The sequence below is a fragment of the Strix uralensis genome, chromosome 4 (assembly GCF_047716275.1).
Source record: "Strix uralensis isolate ZFMK-TIS-50842 chromosome 4, bStrUra1, whole genome shotgun sequence".
Classification (NCBI taxonomy): Eukaryota; Metazoa; Chordata; class Aves; order Strigiformes; family Strigidae; genus Strix; species Strix uralensis.
Window position 1 is genome coordinate 66,279,918 of NC_133975.1, and position 20,300 is coordinate 66,300,217.

General features: G+C 40.1%; 1 protein-coding gene across 2 annotated transcripts in view; it reads right to left on the reverse strand.

The window, feature by feature from the left end:
• The window catches only part of MOB1B (MOB kinase activator 1B), a 43,708-nt gene that overhangs the window by 18,408 nt on the left and 5,000 nt on the right, over positions 1 to 20,300 (reverse strand). For both annotated transcript variants that reach the window (XM_074867036.1, XM_074867037.1), the window contains one exon: positions 2,826 to 2,992. In XM_074867036.1, coding sequence (XP_074723137.1) covers positions 2,826 to 2,992 — 167 coding nt within the window. The remainder of the gene's footprint in view (positions 1 to 2,825; positions 2,993 to 20,300) is intronic.

Genomic DNA, 20,300 nt, shown 5'->3' on the forward strand with positions numbered 1-20,300 from the left:
ACTGAATGGTCTCATACAACCCATCGGCAGGACACTGTGGAATTAACACCAACAATACACTCCTCGCAATCCAGTGTTGTGCCAAAGAGAAGCCAGCATATTTCTTGGTAACCTACCCAAATTTCTGTTCCTTGCTTAACTCTATTACAGAGATATAGTCTTGCTGTAATGAGATGGAGATTGGCCTCCTAAATGTAAGCACTAGCAGATACCACATACTAGGAAAGTAACTGATAGCTGAAAGGGAGGGTTAAATACTGCAGCTCCCGTCACCGATTTTTCCAGAGAATAAACATCAGAGATTACATGAATATGATAGCAGCAAGTTACAGCTACTGTTCAGCAGATACAGGAGTTACCACTGTGTTATGCAACTTCCCAAGTATCAAAAAAGGGAACCAAATAAAAATCTGTACGGCATGCACCTAGCACAGTTCATCTCTAGCAACACGAGTTTCTCCCCCGCCTGCCCCCAGCAAAAGCTAAAAAGCAAAAAAATAACACTGGGAAAGTTTGATAAAAAAAAATTAGAGAGGACAAGGAGGACTCCTAAAGCTTGTTTTGACAGGGGGAGGAGGCAGTTAACACCGAAGGCAGCAAGAAGCAGTTATATACAGTCCTTGTTTCTTAAGTGTACACAAGAACTGTTAATTAAGTTTCCATTCCCTGCTCCCAGTAGAAACCACAGCCCAATGTTTGCTTCAAGGCAAGCATGTTCAAAAAACCCACACAGACTTTGACAAGATGACTGATTATTGTGAATCCCACTGGCAAGTCTCAAAAGGCCGTGAGACACACCACCCATCCACCAAAGCGTGTCACAAACAACAAAAATGCAAGAACCTCCTTTCCAACATGTGTAAAGCTGTACAGTGTCTCTGCATATTTTCATTTCCTCTTTTTATTCATTGTTCTTAAGCTTCAAGACCTCAGATTATTTTTTCCAAGTGCTTTTTCTACTTGAAGAAGTGCACACTGTCTGATCTTCTATTACAAAGATAGGGGCTTCTGAAATTAATTCTTAAGTATTTTCAAGTCAAGGAGATTTCAAATGAAATTCAGAACAAACTGATGATACACTTCTCTTTATTTTGAAAACATATTTGAAAAAACTCTACATGAACATCAACTCATTACCATGAGACATCAGCAAGGCTAAGAGTTAAGCAAGAAGTAGAAGAGCAGAGCACATTTGTTCCTGTGCTCTCACTACTGTGAAGGGCAAAACCAATGACAGTTAAGTCACACATTTTATTTCCTTATTACATGTCTCAATCAACAGAAGGGGCTCACAGCTACGATTAACTGCTACTAGGTGTGGTAGAGGGATGCTGTAAATGAAGGGAGCATGTAATCAGTTAATCACTTCTACACAAAAAAAAAATTAAAAAAACCAAACATTAAAATCCCACTTTGCTGCAGGAGGCATGAAAGAGAGGCATTTCATTACAGAATGCAGCTGTTGCCAAAAGGCAGCTCCCACTCTTCTGTCAAGTGCTTTGCTGCCTTTTGCCACCCAGTTAAGTCATTTGGGAAGGGAAAAACACCACTGCCACACATTAAAGAAGAGACATGGAGTGGAGGAACCACTAAAAGGGAAGGATGCCAGCAATATATGAAGCATCTTTAGTAATGCTTACTCATGAAAAATGGGCTGGCTCTTTTTTTTCTAGACAGTTTTGCAACACAGTGTGAATAAACTTTGAAATAGAATGGTGTCAGCAATTTCAACATTCCCTGGAAGCAGTGGAAAGCCATATACCAGAGCATTGTGTGGGTAATTAAGAACCGGAAGGTTGAAGTCAGTATGAGAGTTTCACTTCCCAAACATGTCAAAGGGCAAGAAGAAATAGACAGAACCACATAAACAATTAGAAGACATTTATCTTGACCATAATTTATACTGCACTGCAGTGCACAATCAATACTGTACAATCACAGAAGCACACCAAGCCAAAGACACAAATGAGGAGGAAATACCCAGACACGGCACAGAGTTTGTGGCAGCCAAAGCTCTGCACGGGCTATGGAGCATGATAGGACTTGGGTTAATCCATTCTTTAAGAACAGAAGGCATGCAGCAGGGAGAGGAAGGAGGAGGAAACATGGTCAAGCAATCAGAAAACACTAACTTGGGCATCGTTGTTTGGCCTGACCTAGCATGAAAGCAGAGAGTTAGGACAAACAGCTTTAGAGGAAGTAAAAATAGTGACATCAGAGACTTACCAGAGCAAAGGCTCACAACTTGGTAGAAACAAAAGGAAGAAACTAACTTTAGGAAAACTGCAAGGATTGAGCTCTGGGTTTGTTACAGGAAAAAAGGAAAGCCAAGCCATACATGTGACTGTAGACTTTAGCATCTTTTAGTCCTGGCCCTCACACTTAACTAGATTAAGATTTTATGCTTAGCATGTAGAGGCTTGACTATAAACCACTGGGTGACAACCCTAGCTGAGAAAGAACTGGATTAAATGTATTAAGATGGCACTGACAGGCTACTTTCTAAAAACAGCAGTGACATTTCTACTTCAGCACTTGTTTGTGATCAAGTGCTCAGACTTTAACCGCTAAGAATAAGAATTATTTTGTTAAAAGGAACATATTTTTGGCACAAGGAAATTAAAGAGTTTTTGTCTTGGTGAGATGCTCTGTATCTGTCAGCTCTAAATGATACAACACTCACCTCTCCCAACCGCAGCAGAGTATTGCACACAGGATGCAATAGCCTACCCCCAATAGAAAGGAGCACACAGTTGTCCTCCCACGAGTGTCAGCCCACATTCAACACCCCCCATACAAAAAAAAAAAAAGGTTAGCCATCTTACTGTTAACTGCAACCCATTCATTTAAGTCTTCACCCTCTGGAAGCATAACAGCCATCCGGAGATTACCACTTCCAAGCGTGGCTTCAGCATGTTTTAGCAGCTCATACTGGTGAGACCCCTCTGGAATATTCTTCTTTGGTTTGAAGGTTTTGGAAGAGCGACTACCACTGCGAAAGGGAAAGGAGATCCTTAGAGAACTTGTGGAAAGGGAAGGAAAAAAGAAAGGAGCAGACAAGTCACACATAAACACAGGATTAACATTAAGTATTTTCCCCACTCTCATATTTTCATGTCGAAAAAGGATATTTAACAGAAACTGGGATGCAAAGGTAACAGGTTCTTTGACTTGTTGTTTTAAGCAATTAAATGATTCTCTGCTACCCTGCCTTCTCATCTGCTCACCCTACTGTTAAGTCAGCTGTACAACTGGGAATATTCAGACTCCTTTCTCTCTCTCAAACCGGATCATGGGCAAGATGAGACTGAAAAATACTTCCTCCCCCAGAATTTGGACAGCCACATATCAAGGACAGCAGCGCCATCAAACAGAAACTTTCTTTACTCTGAACAGTCATAAGGCTTGTCACAGCAATTAAAGATACTATTTAACAGGACAACCCATGTTCTTTTTCTACACCCGCCTTAGAGACATGAAAAGTCATCACACCTGCACAAGTGTAATAACAAGGTAGGGACACAGCCTGTTCAGATCCCTGTCTTTTCAAATCAGGTATGATGTGTTAAGTAGTTAGTATTAATTCCTCAAAACCAAGCTGCTGTTGGTTAGGAAAGTGTACTTTCTGCAGGCCCAGCCAATTCAGAATATTGTCTTAGATGCCAACATACAATAACCTTTCAAGTATCTGGTACTGTTTAGGAACTTAGTTTTTAAAATACAGCTGCTCAAAAATGCACAAAGACTTTAGCTGAAGACTGATACAATTCCACATTTTCCACAAACTTTCTATGTCATTTTCCTCTGGTTTCACAGCATATAGACCTTTCAGTCCACCACTCAGGCAAGAAGTAAGGATGACAACTTTTACAACTTTCATATAAATAATCTTTTTACCTATAATTTTGTTTGAAAAATATGGAGTGACTTAGAAGGAAGTTTAGACATATGAATTTTAAATGATGGCAGTGAGCCTGGATGGCACATTAACCCCTAACGTATCAGAAACATGACATGTAAAATTAAATATTTGCAGAAAAGTGTCAAGTGACCCAGCATTTGTGAATGCTTTAGTGTATGAGCTGAAAAGATATTTCTGTCAGAAAACTGAGCTCTGAATTCCAGTGAAAGAAAGTGGAAAGATGTGAAACCCAGACAACAGAGTTTTCATTACAAACATTATCCAGTTCTCATTTCTTTATATAAAATACTTCACCAATTTTTCACCATCTCTAGAGGACTGCACAGATATTTTTGTTAGTGGGGTGTAAGGGTTCTCCCTAGCTCACTAAATGTTTAAACTGCATGTTTGAACACACAAGAGTTGTAGCTTATCTTTGGGGCAATATTAGTGTAGCTACACTGTCACACAGAAGCACTCTAAGAAACTTAATTCTGCATCTCATGATCCCCACAATGCCACCCTACAGCCATCAACAGCAAAATAACAAAGATCACTCATTTCTACAATCCTGAACACCAACAACTCTAGCAAAGTCACAATATGCACCAAAGAACACAACAAAAATCATTCTTTCCACAGTGACTGAGAGGCGATAGAGAACATGTCATTTGACAAGCATATAACAAAACTGCCTGACAGTTCATTAAGTCTCAATTTAGACCTGAACAAGAGCAATGGAAGAAGAAAACACACTGAAACTGGAGAAAAATAATGCGTTCCCCAAATTCTTCTGGCCAGGTAGTATCATCTTTGCAGGTGCATCTTTGGGTATTGAACAGATCCCACAAGTCCAGCTGGTTAGAGATTTACATGGTCTCAGTCCTACTCTGACTCTCCCTTGCTACAAAGGAGCAGCAGCATCCTCCCCCTCCCGTAGGCCTCCAGAGCAATCCTGTTTTCTAATGCTCATAAAGAAGCACCTCCTGTTTTCTAACGCTCATAAAGAAGCACCTGACTGGACTAACAGGGATCGTGGGATGATACAGTTGAACAGGCCAAGTACATTCACACAGACACCCGAACAATACTAATGCAGTCAGCTACTAAATGCAACTAAGAGTCAGAAGTAGGAAGAGGAAACCTATGGCTCCCATATATTGTGTTACAGGACACTTCCCACATGCACCCAGTCATCTGCATTTCACCCTAAGCAAAGATATGAGATTCAAATCTTAAATAATTGCCTCCCAGTGGGAGTGAGAAGCTTTTGTGGCTCAGGGAGTTCCCTTCACCTCCCACCCCTGCAGCCACCTGCATTTGTTGCCAGGCCAGATTCAAACCAACTCTGAAGAAAAAGCAACTGAAAAAACCCCAACAAACAAAAAAACAAATACTGACTACTTTTAACTGACTACTTAAGAGACCCAAGTTTTTCTCTTCAGGAATATATCCACTTTATAGCCACTATGCCAACACATGGGGTAAAAATACAACTGAAAACATCAGGCATTTGCTTTGGTGTATGGCTGCACAGACAGGGCTGACTCAAGATAACATTCACCACAACTGAAGAGCAAGAGAGACTGGTATCATTACCTTTCCACACGTGTCAGTGTAAGCAGGAGAAAAACAGCACATGCTAAACACAAGCACAGCACTTCCTAACTTACTCACAAGATTTTGTTCTCGCTCCATCATAACTAGACAATGAGGGAAACCAGCTCCTAAGACTTCAGTGGAAAGCAAACCAAAGGTTTCCACAGACTTACCACCACTCCAAAGCTCAGATCACTCATTCATCATAAATGAGAAAGGAAAATAAGAGATTCCTTCCCACTCCCCTGCTGCTTACATGGAATGCCCAATTCTTAAAGTCCTTCTTTCACCATGTTTCAAAACCTAATGTACATCAGCTTCTGTTTTGCAATACTGTCATTTTCATATGATGAAGACTGAAAAAACTTAACTGCTGTAACTGGTCTGGTGCAGCTGCCCAAGGCAAGATCTACAAGCTCATTATCGAGACTACTACAGGGTGCATGGAGCTCCCAGAGCATGATGAGGAAAGCTCTACCCAGACAGAGGGAACACCTACTAAGATGATTCAGATCGCGAAGGGCAGAACACTTCTGCTTCAGCAGAAAACGTTTGTTTGGGAGAAGATGGTATAGAAACATACGAAGCAGTTAACTGGAAAAAGGTTATGAAATTACTAAACCAAGAAACTGTTTGCATTTTAGCAAAAAGGGTAAGCCAACAGAAGGGATGAGTGTTCGAGAACAAGGCACAAAGAAAGCATGGTGAAGGAACTCCCTAAATAAAAGAGTTTATTTTGAGAAAACTCCGGGGAGGAATTCACACTGTATCTACCCCAGATAACAAACCAAGTCACTGCAGATCTGCTGAATACCCAACAGAGATCGTCTGTGGTCAAGGAAACAGAGAATGTATAACACATGGGAAAATTAGGTATTACTTTCTCCCTGCTATCCCCTTCCCAGAAACAGGGGGTTTCTTTCCATAAGCTGGCAAAAGCTCTAACAAGAGGATACGCAATGATTTGGTCTCATTAACTATTCTATTGCTTCCACTACCTTTCTGATTACTACTTCTCAAATTCAGCACAGCCATTCTAAGACAGCAGGAAATGGTCTCACACGAAAGGCAGGCAGGCATCCAAAAGGAAAAGTAATTAGGATAAATGCAGACTGCTAGTCATTGTGTGCTATGGAAATATCTGCAATTTTGGCAATAAGTTATCAGAATTCCATGCATTTATGCAGTTCACCATATGTGAAGCCAATTAACTGCGTGCACAGTCATATACTCCCTGATACAAACAAAAGTTCAGGGACTCAACAACCTGATACAGCTTCTCTAAGCCAAAACCCTTAAAGGACACATTTGCTCTTGGGAAGTCTAGCTGTAAATGTTGCTGCAAACATTATTCCAACTACCTTAGCAATTCAGAAACTCTCCTATTATTTAACCAAACAACACTGTCATTTATTTATGCCTCAGCACCATCTGTTAACTACCCTTTCAAATGGTTACCTAAGTAATACTGCTTCTTCCCTAAACCCTGACCACAGCAGCATCTTATTCCTGCTATCCTATGATTCCCAACACTGAGTGAAGGCATCTTAAAAAACCAAAACAAATAGATAATAATTTTTTTCCTATTATGTCCATCAGTTACATGTGACAGATATGGAAAGTCTTCTTGTTCCAGGTCTATTTCCTCAACTCCTTGAACATTCAGTGAAAAAATGTAACTTTAAATAGAATTCTGTCTGGTGGCCAGCAATACACACAATAATAGATGTCTCAATCAAGTATGACATTTTATTTTCACCTACATTCCCTTACAGAATGAACTATATCTGTGAGCCATTTCTCCTGAGATTCTAAAGTGCTCTGGGCTAGTAGGCAACACCTGCCTTTCCCTGTTAAGTCTCTGAACCCTCCTTTAAAACATTACATTAATGCAGAAGTGAAAGGGGACAGACGAACCCTCAGAAATGCCACACTGAAGATCCCACTTTCTTTGGACATAAAAAGGTCATGAAACAGGGAACACATTACATCATCCCCACTATTTGTCACAACCAATTTCTAGTCTTCCAAGAAGAACTGCCTTCTCAAAAAATTCTTGCAATTCCAAGGACGTTTTGCTCCCTTCACTCCCACATTCAACATTTTGAGCAAATTACGCCCTTCTATTTTTATAGGTAAGTACAGCTACAGCAGTGCCAGATGCAGTTCAACCTAGCACTAAATCAGGAAATGTGTTTAAAGCAATTGACTCACGGAGCCGGGATGAGTCTGAAAGCCTGGCTAGGAACCCACACCTCTGAGCCACAAGAAGCGCTTCCCACTGTCAGAAGCCCACACGCTGCTTGGCCTCACAAAGACGTCACTACTTGCTTGTAAGCAAGAACACAAAATTTCCTCCAAAGCTGTAATTTTATCTAGTCATCTGCTGACAGGGAGGGTTTTTAATGATGCGGATTCTGCAGGCTGGTCTGTCTTAGGTTAGCAGCATGATGTTTCCAGAAGGAAAATTTTCAGGCGTCCTGCTTACACCACACTTACCAAGCTGCCTCAACAGCCCACTTCAGCTTCAAATGCAGCACTAGCAGATCTTTCACAACCAAACCAGCTAAATATGCAGCCTAAACTCTTGATACACTTGTTAACTGCAGGAAAGGAGACACTTAAACCTTTGCACTCCTAAGAGAAGCACTTTGGCTGGCCTGGCTTAGACCTCCTCACACCCAACTATTTGTGCACTGAAGTCTTTCTATCTATTTCTATAAAGATGGCTGCATATCCAGGGAAACAAATTAAACTAGAAAAGTTTAGGCTCCTCATGCATAAAATCTAAGACTTCACAGCTTGTTCTTACCACAGAACTAACCTCAAGCTCTTACCTACTGTTGTGTCTAACACAGGTCAAACTGACAAGCAAAAAGCCTTGCCCTGAATCTAGCATGCTTCACAAGCACACAGACGGCTGCAGATCGAAGCCTAAATGCTGCCTCTACCGAAGCTGCCAACCTAACCATTTTGCAGCAGCACCACAACCTAAACCAATGAAATACTGACAGTGTTCCGAGTCTTCCTCAAATTCCTTGAGTGGACAAAATCACACAGAGTTATCCCATAATTCACTAACAATTCATTACAGCATCTTAAAGTAATGCAGCACTTATTAAGTACGCAATTACTATGTCATTGGCAAAATAAAACAGGAGACACCACCCTTGAGAAGATATTAGCATCTGAAAATCTATTTTTTCCCCTGCATACCTACTTGCATATCACATGCCAAAATGACGTTTCACAAAAAATTAAGATTTTATTGTAAAATATCACAAGCATTCAACTTCCAAGGAAAGTACAGAGAGCACTGCTCCTCCAGTGTGTCTCAGGCTACCTATAGGCTCAAGAACACAGTGCTGCAATTACCATAAATCATTTCATAAAGGGCTCCGCAGTGGGCTGTTTTATCAAACACTGGAAAGAACAGAAACTTGCCCTGGGGAAAAATAAATAGAAAATGCTGCAGTGGCACCAGTTTCAGCCTGCCACCTATATTCTTCTAACTGGTATATAATGCTGAGGCTGTGGGATATCATCTTTCTTTCCTTGGGGGAATGTGCAAGTAACTAACTTCTGCAAGCACAGCTATAGCACTTAGTGTCTCCCAAAAGCATTCACCACCATGGTTCAACTGAAATAAGCCCTTCAAAATATTTGGAAGTGCTCAAGTGATTCTGAAAAAGCCGAACTCAAGACAGCACACAGAACATTTACCTGGGGCATGGAAACTTTCCATAGTTCACCTCCGGCTTTTTCATCTTCAAAGGCCTTTGCAAGCATTAATTAATCCTCACAAAGTATCTTTGAAGTAGGCATCATTAGCGTCTTGTTAGACACAGGGAAACTGAGGCAGCGACTCACTGCCAAAGGCCAACGAGTAAATTTATCAGAGAAGTCCCCAAGTTTTAGTTCTGTACCTCTGTGTCTGCCTTTTCGTGCTATGCCTCTTTTTAAAGCCCGATACAGAGAAACACTGTAAGGCGAGAACCAAATTCCAGAAAAGTAAACATTTCAAGCCCTCAAACAATAACATGGGGCTTCAAATGATAACATCCTGCTAAGAACAGACACATCAAAGCACGATCATGTCAGTTTCCAATAGCCAAACACATCAACATAGAAATTGAAATAAAAGCTCAAGCTACTTTTTGGAAATCAAATCAATACCTGCAGCATTTAAAATGCATTTTCCTTGTGACAATCACAGCATCAGAAGGACAGCAGGTAAAATTAAGTTGTACGTGCTCAAAATCTGCACTGACAAGATTTAACTTAAGCATTTCTATTTATAAAACTGAGTAGTCACAACATTTCTGTTCTGAAAAGAAACGGTGCGCGGGCCAGGCATTACTTTTTTTAGCTCTTACAATACCAAAGAGTCAATTATTTTCCAGCCAAATTCCCACTCATTAAAATAACCCTGTCTCAGTTCACTTGAATTTGGAGGCAACAAATCCAATTTAAGAATTCAGAAAGCAAGCATTCCACAACCTTGTGTCCTTTTGACGTACCACCACGCAGCAGGTCTCAAGACAAATTAATTACCAAATTATGAGAGAGAAAGATGGCCAAGGAAGCTTCAATCCCATACTCAGAGGTTACAGGTGCAATGGGCCAGAGAAAAAGCACTTCTGCCAGGCTCTGGGGCAGGATGAGAAACCTCAGAGCTCAGTTATTCAATGCTGTTCTACTCCCCAGTATTACTACCCAACAAAGATGACTATGAGAATCCTTAAACAGAGCGTGCTAATGGTCTGAAATGAAACATGGTGCTATCAGTCCAGCCAACTGGAATTCAGAAGACTCAAGTGCTCCAGGACAGTACAGTACTGGGTTACAACTCAACATTAAGAGGTATTTGAAGTCATTCAACACAGTCTGAGAGTTAAAAGCCAGCACCCACATGGGTAAGTCGAGACTCTAAGTGCACAAGCTGATAGCTCTCACCCTGAAAAATGTCCCTCTGTAAATTCTTCAGATACAGTCGCTGTATTATTCTGAATGCTAATAAAAGCAACACGCTTCTAAAGAGCAATCCCATCTAACAAAAATAACTTTCACAAACATTAAGCTGCAAAAAATATGATTCTCTTCACATGGAGGGAAACACAGACTTTGCCAAGATCACTGAGCAAATCAAAGCAGTCTGTCTGGGAAAGAGTTAAGAGCTGCCAACTTCTTACACAACACAGCCGCCCTCCCAAAAGGTAAGGCAGTGGTTACAAAGCAATTCCAGGCCCAGGGATTTTGTTTGCTTTGTTTCTTCGGGGTTTTTTTAAGGAAGAATCAGTTGCATTGACTTGAGAAACTTCCATAGACACATAGTTACTCCTGTAGAAAAAGAATACATGTTATTTATTGTTTATACTCTACTGTAGGAAACGGTAACTGAAAATACTCGGATCAATGGCACACAGCTGAAGTTTCCCAGTGTAGCTAGTAGGAGATATAAGAATAACCTAAATTATCCACTACACCTAAAGTCAGTCACTGAAATTAGAAATACCAAAGTTAAAAATGGTGAAAGTAAGGGTGCCTAAGAAATGACTCTTCCCAAAGCTAACACTGCACTTGGTAACCGAGAAGCCTCCACTTTATTAGGAACGGCTTTGCGTGATTAACTCACCTATCACCTATCACCTGCCCAAGCCACAGCCAGTTGCCAAGGCTACAACAGACAGGTGCCACACTTTATGACCCAAGGAGTCGGCGCCAAGTTACTTCTTTCCAGATTTCAGCCTGCTGCTTCTGCAGCACTATCATTAGGAACACTGTGTGGAGCACCTTCAGGAATCAATACTTGATTCTGCCAAAGTAACAATTAGGCTTCCAGGCAACATCTCTGTGCAAACCCATCCTCACCGTATTCCCACAGTGGCTCCTGCTTTCTCCAAAACAGGATTGCCTCCTATGCCAAGATGTCCTTTCAGATGCCTGACCCCCTGTTGCAAGGAAGGGAGCTGCACACAGCAGCCACTTCCCCGCAGATCTCTGCAGTGGTTTTTGTTGGGTTTCTTTTTCCCAAAAGGCCCAGATCCTTGAGCTTAGCAACTTAACAAAAAACTCAGTTTTAAAAATAAATAAGTAATTCCCAACATAACAGATACAAAACACAACTTTCCACAAAAGACAGGGAGGGAATCATTTCAGGAAAGGAAGGATGCCTTAGTTTCAAACACCATTTTTTAAAGTACTGACCACCACACATAAACAAAAAAAACCACAACCAGCAAACATGAATCAAAAAGTTCTCTCATCTAAAAAAAAAAAAGTATCACAAAGCAGGGGAATTTAAAACAATGTCCTTATCTTTCAGCAAGTGGAAACGACAACGATGGCAATACAACACAGGTTATTCCTACAAGAGAAGCTTATTCAGATGTCTGGAAAGGGAATAAATACAGACCCAGACAAAACCCCAAATCCCACTTTTTTTCTTTTCAGCGAAACACTGTTATCCATCTTTCCTCATCCCACCCTTTTTCTCTGCTACACCATGGAGTAAGTTCAATTTTCTGTAGGCTTTTCAACCTGAACACGCTTCTCAAGGGGTATAGTGACCGTGAAATAATGCCTCCTTCTACAAAAGTACTGACAAAGTACTTTTACGAGACTTTTAATTCTCTACCCATCCAGGCAGGGACTAAAATCTGGTTTTCCAAGTTCCACACTGGATGGTATGAGAGAAGACAGATGAAAAACGTCATAGTCTCATCAATAGCTCTTAAAAAATCCAGGTATCACTATACACAAGACCCTACACGTTAAAAGAGCAGAAATTTATCAGATGATTCACATCCAGTAAGGGGAAAGTTATTTAACGTAGCCTTAAGGAATGGGTTTGCTTTTGCTTGTCCCAATCATCAACCACCCAGTGTTGAAAGCTGTCATAACACGTACATATCCACATTCTTAAAATACATTTTTTTTTCTTCCATACATACACATTTTAGAGTCAATGAAATCAAGCAAACGCAGGATTCATCCAGCAGAAGTCAGATGCTCTTACATGTACCAGAACACAGCTGAAGACAAACTTTTTGCTGGCTGAGCTATGACTAGGGGACAGGTGACTAGCTCTTGGAAACCACCATTAACTCTTCCTGACACGTGCCCTCACTTGCCTTGCAGCAGCACACTTGGTGCCAAATCCACAAAGATGTTAGGTGGCCACAGACCGTTTTCTAGCCGAGCCAGGCACCTACGCTTCTCCATGCCTGTCCGCCTCCGTTTTCCTGTCTGCAAGCTCAGAATGTGCTTGTAAACAAGAGGGAGGTGTTGTGCTACAACGCTCATGTCTACTACAGCCCCACCCATGTAGGTGGCAATGGTGTTCCTTCTGTTTACCCAGTTGGATTCAATCCTTCTCCCAAGTAATCACAATTCCTAATGGAAGGGACAAGCAAGCATCCAGAACACCATCCTGTAATCAGGAAATCATCATCAGTTTGCTATGCTCACACACAAAATAAATTCCCTTGTTTCATTTACAATATATTAATACTTTCATCTCCTGGAAAATCCTCAAAATAAACAAAGCAAGTCACAGTTGCCCTCACTGGATACTACCAGAGCTCTGCCTGTACAGTCAAAAACACAATTAAACTAATTCCCAGAGCAGCCAACAGTTGCGGAAGTGACTCAACTTCTCAAGCATTGTCCTCTGTAGGACTAACAGCAGTGCTGGGCAACGCAAGGAGGAGGACAGGCCAGCGACACAAAAAAAGAAGTATTCAAGAGTATCCATCAGAGAAACACTCAGATGGAAAAAGAAATATGCATTCAGCCACGCATGCCCTATTGACTTGCAGAGCCAAGCAGGCAGTCACGCAGACAGCAGAGGAACTGCAATGTATCTCTGGTATAAAATCTGCAGCCTTCCAAAAGGCTCACTCTGCATGTTTTATCAATGTCACTCCACGGCTACTCCCAAGTTTCTTCACAGACTTTTTCAAGAGCTTTAAGACCACCAAACATCACTTGAAACAAGCTGTCACTCCAATTTGCAAGAAAGAGGCTTTTAGCAGAGACTCAAGTATCTACACATCTTCTCCTCTGACATCCATTTGAAATCCTGTTACATCAGAGGAATAAAGATTATCCAGCAAGTTTTGCTGCAGGCTCCCAGGTATCCACTGACTACACTGAGGCAAATGCAACGCTGCCTGCACTCACAAAATTTTGGTCTTATTACAAACAGATTTTTAAGAAAGATGAGGACTGGTCTTGGCTATTTTGTTGGGTTCTTTCTATCAGATGCAGGTTCCTTGACTATTTTAATATTGACATTTAGCATGTACACACACACACACACATCATGGACCTGTGGGGCATAATCAAAACCAGATTTGTTTCTGAAGATATCCTAATATTCATTGTACTACTTCTTTAAAAGAGAAGGTTACTAGCAGCTTCGAAGAAGGTATACACAAAGTACTCCTTCCTCTCCAACTGCTTTGTTTTTTCCTACAGACCACTGAGATGGAGCTCAGCATCTTTACCATTTCAGTCACTAATTAAGCTCTCTGCAAACTAAATACTATTTTTTCACTAATGTTCCCCTCTTTTCTCAGGAAACACTTCTGTCAATTAGCATTAGCTCACTTAAAAGGGAGGGCACAGCATGAATTCAAAGAGAAGTTAGAACTTCACCCAGTTATGCTTCAAAGTTTAGTATCCACAAAGGTTCAAACCCCAGTTTACTGCATGAATGTACCTAATAAATCATTCAGGAGACATGACTACACTTCTGTTGCAAAATCTACCCTTTCCCATATATAAAAATTGGCACTAAAAAGCCATTTGAACACTTATTTCTGCTGTACACGAGTGTATGGCACATTTCCCTTTGAAGAGAGAGGACTCAATCAAGCTGTAAATAGGCGACTACCCAAAGGTTGCCAAAAAGGATGCAGTACATACCCTGCAGCAAGGACTGCTGTAGGAAAACTCAAGCCACAGGGAAAGCAAGTCTGCCCAGTGGCAAGCAAATTCAGAAACAAAGTCAAATGCCTGTGATAGAAGACTATGTAACATTTGTTAACAAAAGTATACCAACGCTCTCCATACCCATCGAAACCTGCAGGAAGACTCAACCCTGTGAAGTCTGCCATCCAAACCCTCTCAAACGGTCTCCCTCTTATTTGTTATATGCATAATGAAGATACAGACCCAAGAGCAGGAAGAATATTCACATATTTTTGAGAAATTCTTAAAATCTCACTCAGATGCCTCCAAGAAAAATGTTCTGAAGGAAAACAATTACACAGAGGGAAAACGCTTGGTAACACATGTGGGAGTGAGGATGACACAGCACATGTTATGCAGACGCATGGAAACATGAAAAGCAGTATTAGACAACTCAAATGTCATGCAGAACATAAGGGAATGGAACAGCATTTTTTGTTTCTTTGAGGGAAGCAGTAACATTCAAGTTCTGGCCTGGCGGTCAAAGTGAATACCAACAAGGGAGTGAAACACATCAACCACAGAATATGAGAATCCACAGACGATCAGAAATCAAAACTAGAAAGTACCATTACAGATGCAACTAAGCAAATTGCAAAAGAAATATAAGGAAATATATAAAGCTACAAGTCTGGGCTATTTCTTTCAGTAACACATGTGATTGTGTTTGAAGAAAAGATACTGGAAACCATAATAAAGAAGGTTTACTAAAACCATTTAAGTAGGCATGAAGGAGTTAAAGATCTTTCAACAAGCAACTGGAAATACCAAAAAGTGGCCTGGAGAGCTCCAGCTTGTCTTGGGCAGCCTTGCGCTGCCAGTCCCACAAAGCGCCATCCAGCTTGGGGGGCAGGAGGAAAGGCGGGGCACATGCCAAATAAATAAAGCAGGTGATTAACAGTATTTGCCTACCTATGATTTCTTTACTGTAGTACCTTTTCAATTTGATAAAACAAGGAGAAAAGTGTCCTGTACAAAAGGTATATGCTACCTTCCATAGCAAACTGTTCCTCCTGCTACAGAGTTTTCCTTATATTCAGCTAAATTCTCTTTATGTCTTTAATTACCAATGCCCTCTGCATCCTAAACCATATCTGCTGGTAATAGTCACACCCTTTAAATACATTTAAGAAAGCAGGAAGCAGAGCTTTTCAGAAAGCGATCTACAAGCCGTCGAGGATGATAAATTCCAGCAATAAAAGCTTGGCTCTAGTATCAAATTAGATCCTTACTTATATACCAAATATAGTGCTTGGAGAACATGCCTCAGAACATGGATGGTTTCCCAAAATGCTGATCAGTGCTTTTGAAAACCAATGCTTTATGAATGACTAAAGCAAATCTAGTCATACAACCTAAGAAATCACAGCAGGGCATTTAAAAAAAAAAAAAAAAAAAAGACTAACCAATTTAAAACAGTCTTCAATCCTTTTAAACACAATAAAAAGAACAATCTGTTAATGTGTTTAAGAAAAAGGCAAAGTTAAAAAAGGAGAAACTTAACTAAATTTTAATGGGGGAGGAGTCACATTAGCACTTTACAAAAGGCAGTCTTTTATTGCAACCCCCTCACAACACAGGCTGACGATATGAACATAGCAAATGAGAAATACTTGGCAACCTCCCAACAGAAAACCTCAAAGCATATATGTAAGATTATACTTACACTGATTAATAGGTAAAATGGGGTCTGAATTCAGGAAATAACAGATCACTGGAGGCAAGAAGTAACACAGAGAACAACAGGAAGAAGAAACGGACAGGAGGCAGTAATGAATAATCTAGCAGCTTTCCAAAAATACACTGCATTATCTCATCACCAAGTATTTCTTACACATCCCCCATATTTAATACCATCTTGTATGTGCTGCGTGTAATGATCTTCAGTAAAATTTGCTTATATCTTGCAAAGGATCATATCAGGAAAATCCACCTGTCTGAAGCATCTGAGGGGGAACAATAGCTCCTACATACACCAGAGAACATTTCTTCTGAATTTAAGCTTGTGCATTTGACAGTTGAGTCCATAGTCAGTTTAACTGTTCTATGGTGAATGTTAATAATCAGATTTTTCCTCTTCTCCACTCACACTGCAGTAAGAAATTTTAAGAAGAGTTGTCAACCACAATAATAGGACATTAGAGACACTTGATTTTTTGTAAAAGTTACACTTCAGCATTAGGAAAAACAGTATTTTGTTGCCACAAAGTATGACAAGTAAAAGACATAGTAATCCATTCCTGGATCTAGAACACTCAGCAAGTCCGTAAAACAATTACTCCATTCAAGCAAAACCAGGACTGTGGTATTGAAGTTGGTAACAAGACAATTAAAATGCCAGCTCACAAAACAAAATATGGGTTATTTTAATAAGGTCAACATAGCAAACCCACTCAATAATTATTTGAGTTGAAATTATTTCTGTATCAAAAACAAGGTGTCTTAATTTTTAGCAAAAGAGGAATTTACCAAAGCTGACTTAAGCTCATTTATTCTCTTTGTCATAAAAAAAAAAAATTAGACTTGTGATAAAGACAACAAATCCAGGAATTACGAGTTCTTCTCTGCAAGATGTTCTTCTTCACTAAGGAAGGGATTAAGATTTTGTATGTCAGAAGTGCTTGTATCTCTAGGACACAAGCAATTAACTCTGGAGGTAAACTACCAAGTTTAAAGATGAAGTGCAACCACAGACAACCAAAAAAACCCGCGTATGTGAAAAAGCAGCAAACTGCAAATAAAATTCAGCTGAAATACGGGTAGGATCACAGGAGGTATGTAAGAATGACAAAAGGAACGGATCCCTGCCAAGGAACAGCTGTCCACTGGAGAGGGAAGAGAAGAGAGGGTGAACAAGACAGAAGTGTTTTCACAAAAAAAAAAAAAAAACCAACAAAAAACAAAACAGAAGGAAAGTTGGGACAAGAAGCTAAGGCCACAGTTGGATTTCAAGATGAATGGGAAAAGACAGAACAAAGGAAGAAAGACCATTTACATTTGTAAGTTAGAGTGACCAAAGTGAATGTTTTGAACTGCGAGGCCTAAATGGACCAAAAAGCTGTACCTTATCCTTAGCCTTCTCCTGAAAATGCAGAAAATGCAGAAGAGTGAATGAATTTAATTCCAAGTACTGCTTTTAAAAGTTTCAAAATGTATTTGCAATGAAAAAGTTACTGTTATCTTCATGAATTCACAGTGGGAACTGCCTTTTTATTAATACAAAATTATTATCTCACATGCATGAATTTACTATCTCAGTAAATTTACTGTCTCATGAATTTACTGACTCAGGCTACATATTCAAAATGGGAAGCAAAGACTTGAATTAAACAGAACATGTTTAATGCACAACGCTTTTTTACCACAGTGCACAAAACTGGATATCGGGTCCTGGAAGGCATACACCTACTAAGCTAACTAAGAAGTAAGAAGTAATTTCAAACTTCTTACCAAAGAACCAATTTAAGCTGCCTCTCTAGACAACCAATCCCCAGCTCTTGCTCCCTTCTTTCAAATCCCTTCCCCAAAATATTGACCCAGGCAGCAGTGCCCTGAGAAGGCATCTAACAGATACACCTGCAGACTAACTGCCACACTGTCTCTGGGAAATTATTTGAAAAATTAGAAAATGAACTTTGCGGTTACTTCATTATGATCTGCTTTCAACTGATCCAGAAAAGTTGCACACACATGGTTTTAGATAACCTAGTCAGAATGTACCATATCTCTAGAGGGAAATTTATAGCACCCTGCTCAATTTTAAAATTCAGTCTATTTCCTTCCAAAAGACATAAATGCAACAGATGTCTTCCTCTGGAAGAGAGTCCCCTGAAAACTTAAAGAAAAATAATTTTTTTGCCCTTAGTTGTGTCGTAGAGAGTCCAAAAAGGACTTTTCCAGTTTCCCCTCCCAAACGCTTTCAGCATCATTCACTCATGTTGACTTTCCTATGGCACAGCATGGTCCTTCACACCCATACAAATATGTCCATCACAACCTCCCTTCAGTAACGTTCACGTATCACGCAGGAGGTGAAGTTACAATACTGACAGACAAGATTACACTAGTGCTACAGAAGTGCTATGGAAGTGAAACAGAAGCAAATGCCATGTTCAAAAAGGCAACACACACAGATGACAAAGCAAAGCAGTGAATCCTGATAATCCCACATCATGAAATTTACAGGTTAGAAAAAAATTTAAATTTTTTTCAAGTCTGTGAAAAGCAATTAACTTATATTCAGTTATAGCTGAAGACAGATTTTACAGCATTTGAATATATATCCCGCGATCTCTCCGTGTACTTAAAAAAAAAAAAAAAAGGACAAAACCCAAACAGCAAGTTCATTGTAGCTCAACTCTTAGTTTACAAATGCTAAAAGCATCACAAAGCATATCCTGTGGTTTAGGTTGATTTGTGGGTCAAAGGCTTATTGATAGCTTTGGCAACAATATCTTTCTCACTGCTTACTATGGAAGACTTAGAAGTAGCATAATTAAATGCAGCTATTTACTTCTCTAAGAAAAACAAGCAGCTTCATTCTGTCAGCCATGGGCACGAAAAGGTCTTACCATACTTGCAAATCTGAAGTCACCCCTCAGTGGACAAATGCTTCTAATATTGTATCCTTTTCCAAACAAGATTAAAAGACTATGTATCTCTCAGAACACCCAAGCTCAAGATGTAACTGTGACCCCTGGGCTGTCCTTACCACGGCTGTCTGTTGCCATGAAGAGGTCCTAAATCCAAAGACTTGACAGAAAATTATCAAAAGCTTTTGGCACCTTCTCAAGACTAAAAACCAAGCCACTCTACACGTGCACAAATCCTCCCCTGAAAATGATCCTTGTTCCACCACTATTGTCGGCTGAGAAATGTAAATAACTAATTGCATAGGTTCGCTTACATTGCAAACACAAAGAGAGAAGGACAAACAAGGAAAAACAATTGTGGCATAAAAGCAAACAATTAGGAAGCAATTAAGACCAGACATCACTGCAATATAGTTAACACAGCTTTCACACTGAACAATGCCTTTCTTCATTTTTTTTTCCATTCCAAACCAAGCTTCCATACTGAGAAGGAAGCATCTAAGAACATTTAAAAGTGCCAATCGCTCACTTAATCAATTACATGTTCCTCAAAACATAATATTAGCAACGAAATTTTTTTTTTTTTTTTCCCCAAATGCAATCCCAAGATCAGACATATCACAGCCTGAACTGGCCCGCACAGCCCTGTCACTCTGAAGCAGGCTCATTTTTTTCCTGACCTAAAAGCCAGGCGGCAGTCTAAACTCAGCTTTGCAGACCCCTACCTCCAACCTCACCGAAAAGGCAGCAGCACTCATGCACTGCTGGCTACAACTCACTTCCTTTTCACAGTACACAAATTTGATCAGCTACTTTTTGAAAGTGTATGCTCGCTTATCACAACAAGCAGATATTTATTTCATCAAACTCATCAAGAAAGAACAAAGTCACCCAACAGCAGAATGGCAAAAACTCAACTACCTCAACTACTCAACTACTACAGGGAGTAACACACACACAAAGCCAAATGAAGTTTGAAGGACAGGGCTGGCAACACAGCTAAGCTTACTTGATTGCCAGTTTGCACAGCAAAAAGGAAGAAGCCTCCTCCCTGTCTTTTGCCATGTCCAGACACTCCTGCTGCTTCCATTATTCCGACATCATTCCTCATGTCACTACACAATGACATCAAGTAACTAAATTAACAAAAAACTAATCCCACCAAAAAGGAATTAATAGTTTTCTGCTGGTTTAGCTGCTTTAACCAGCTCATTAGAAGGATGAGAAGTGCC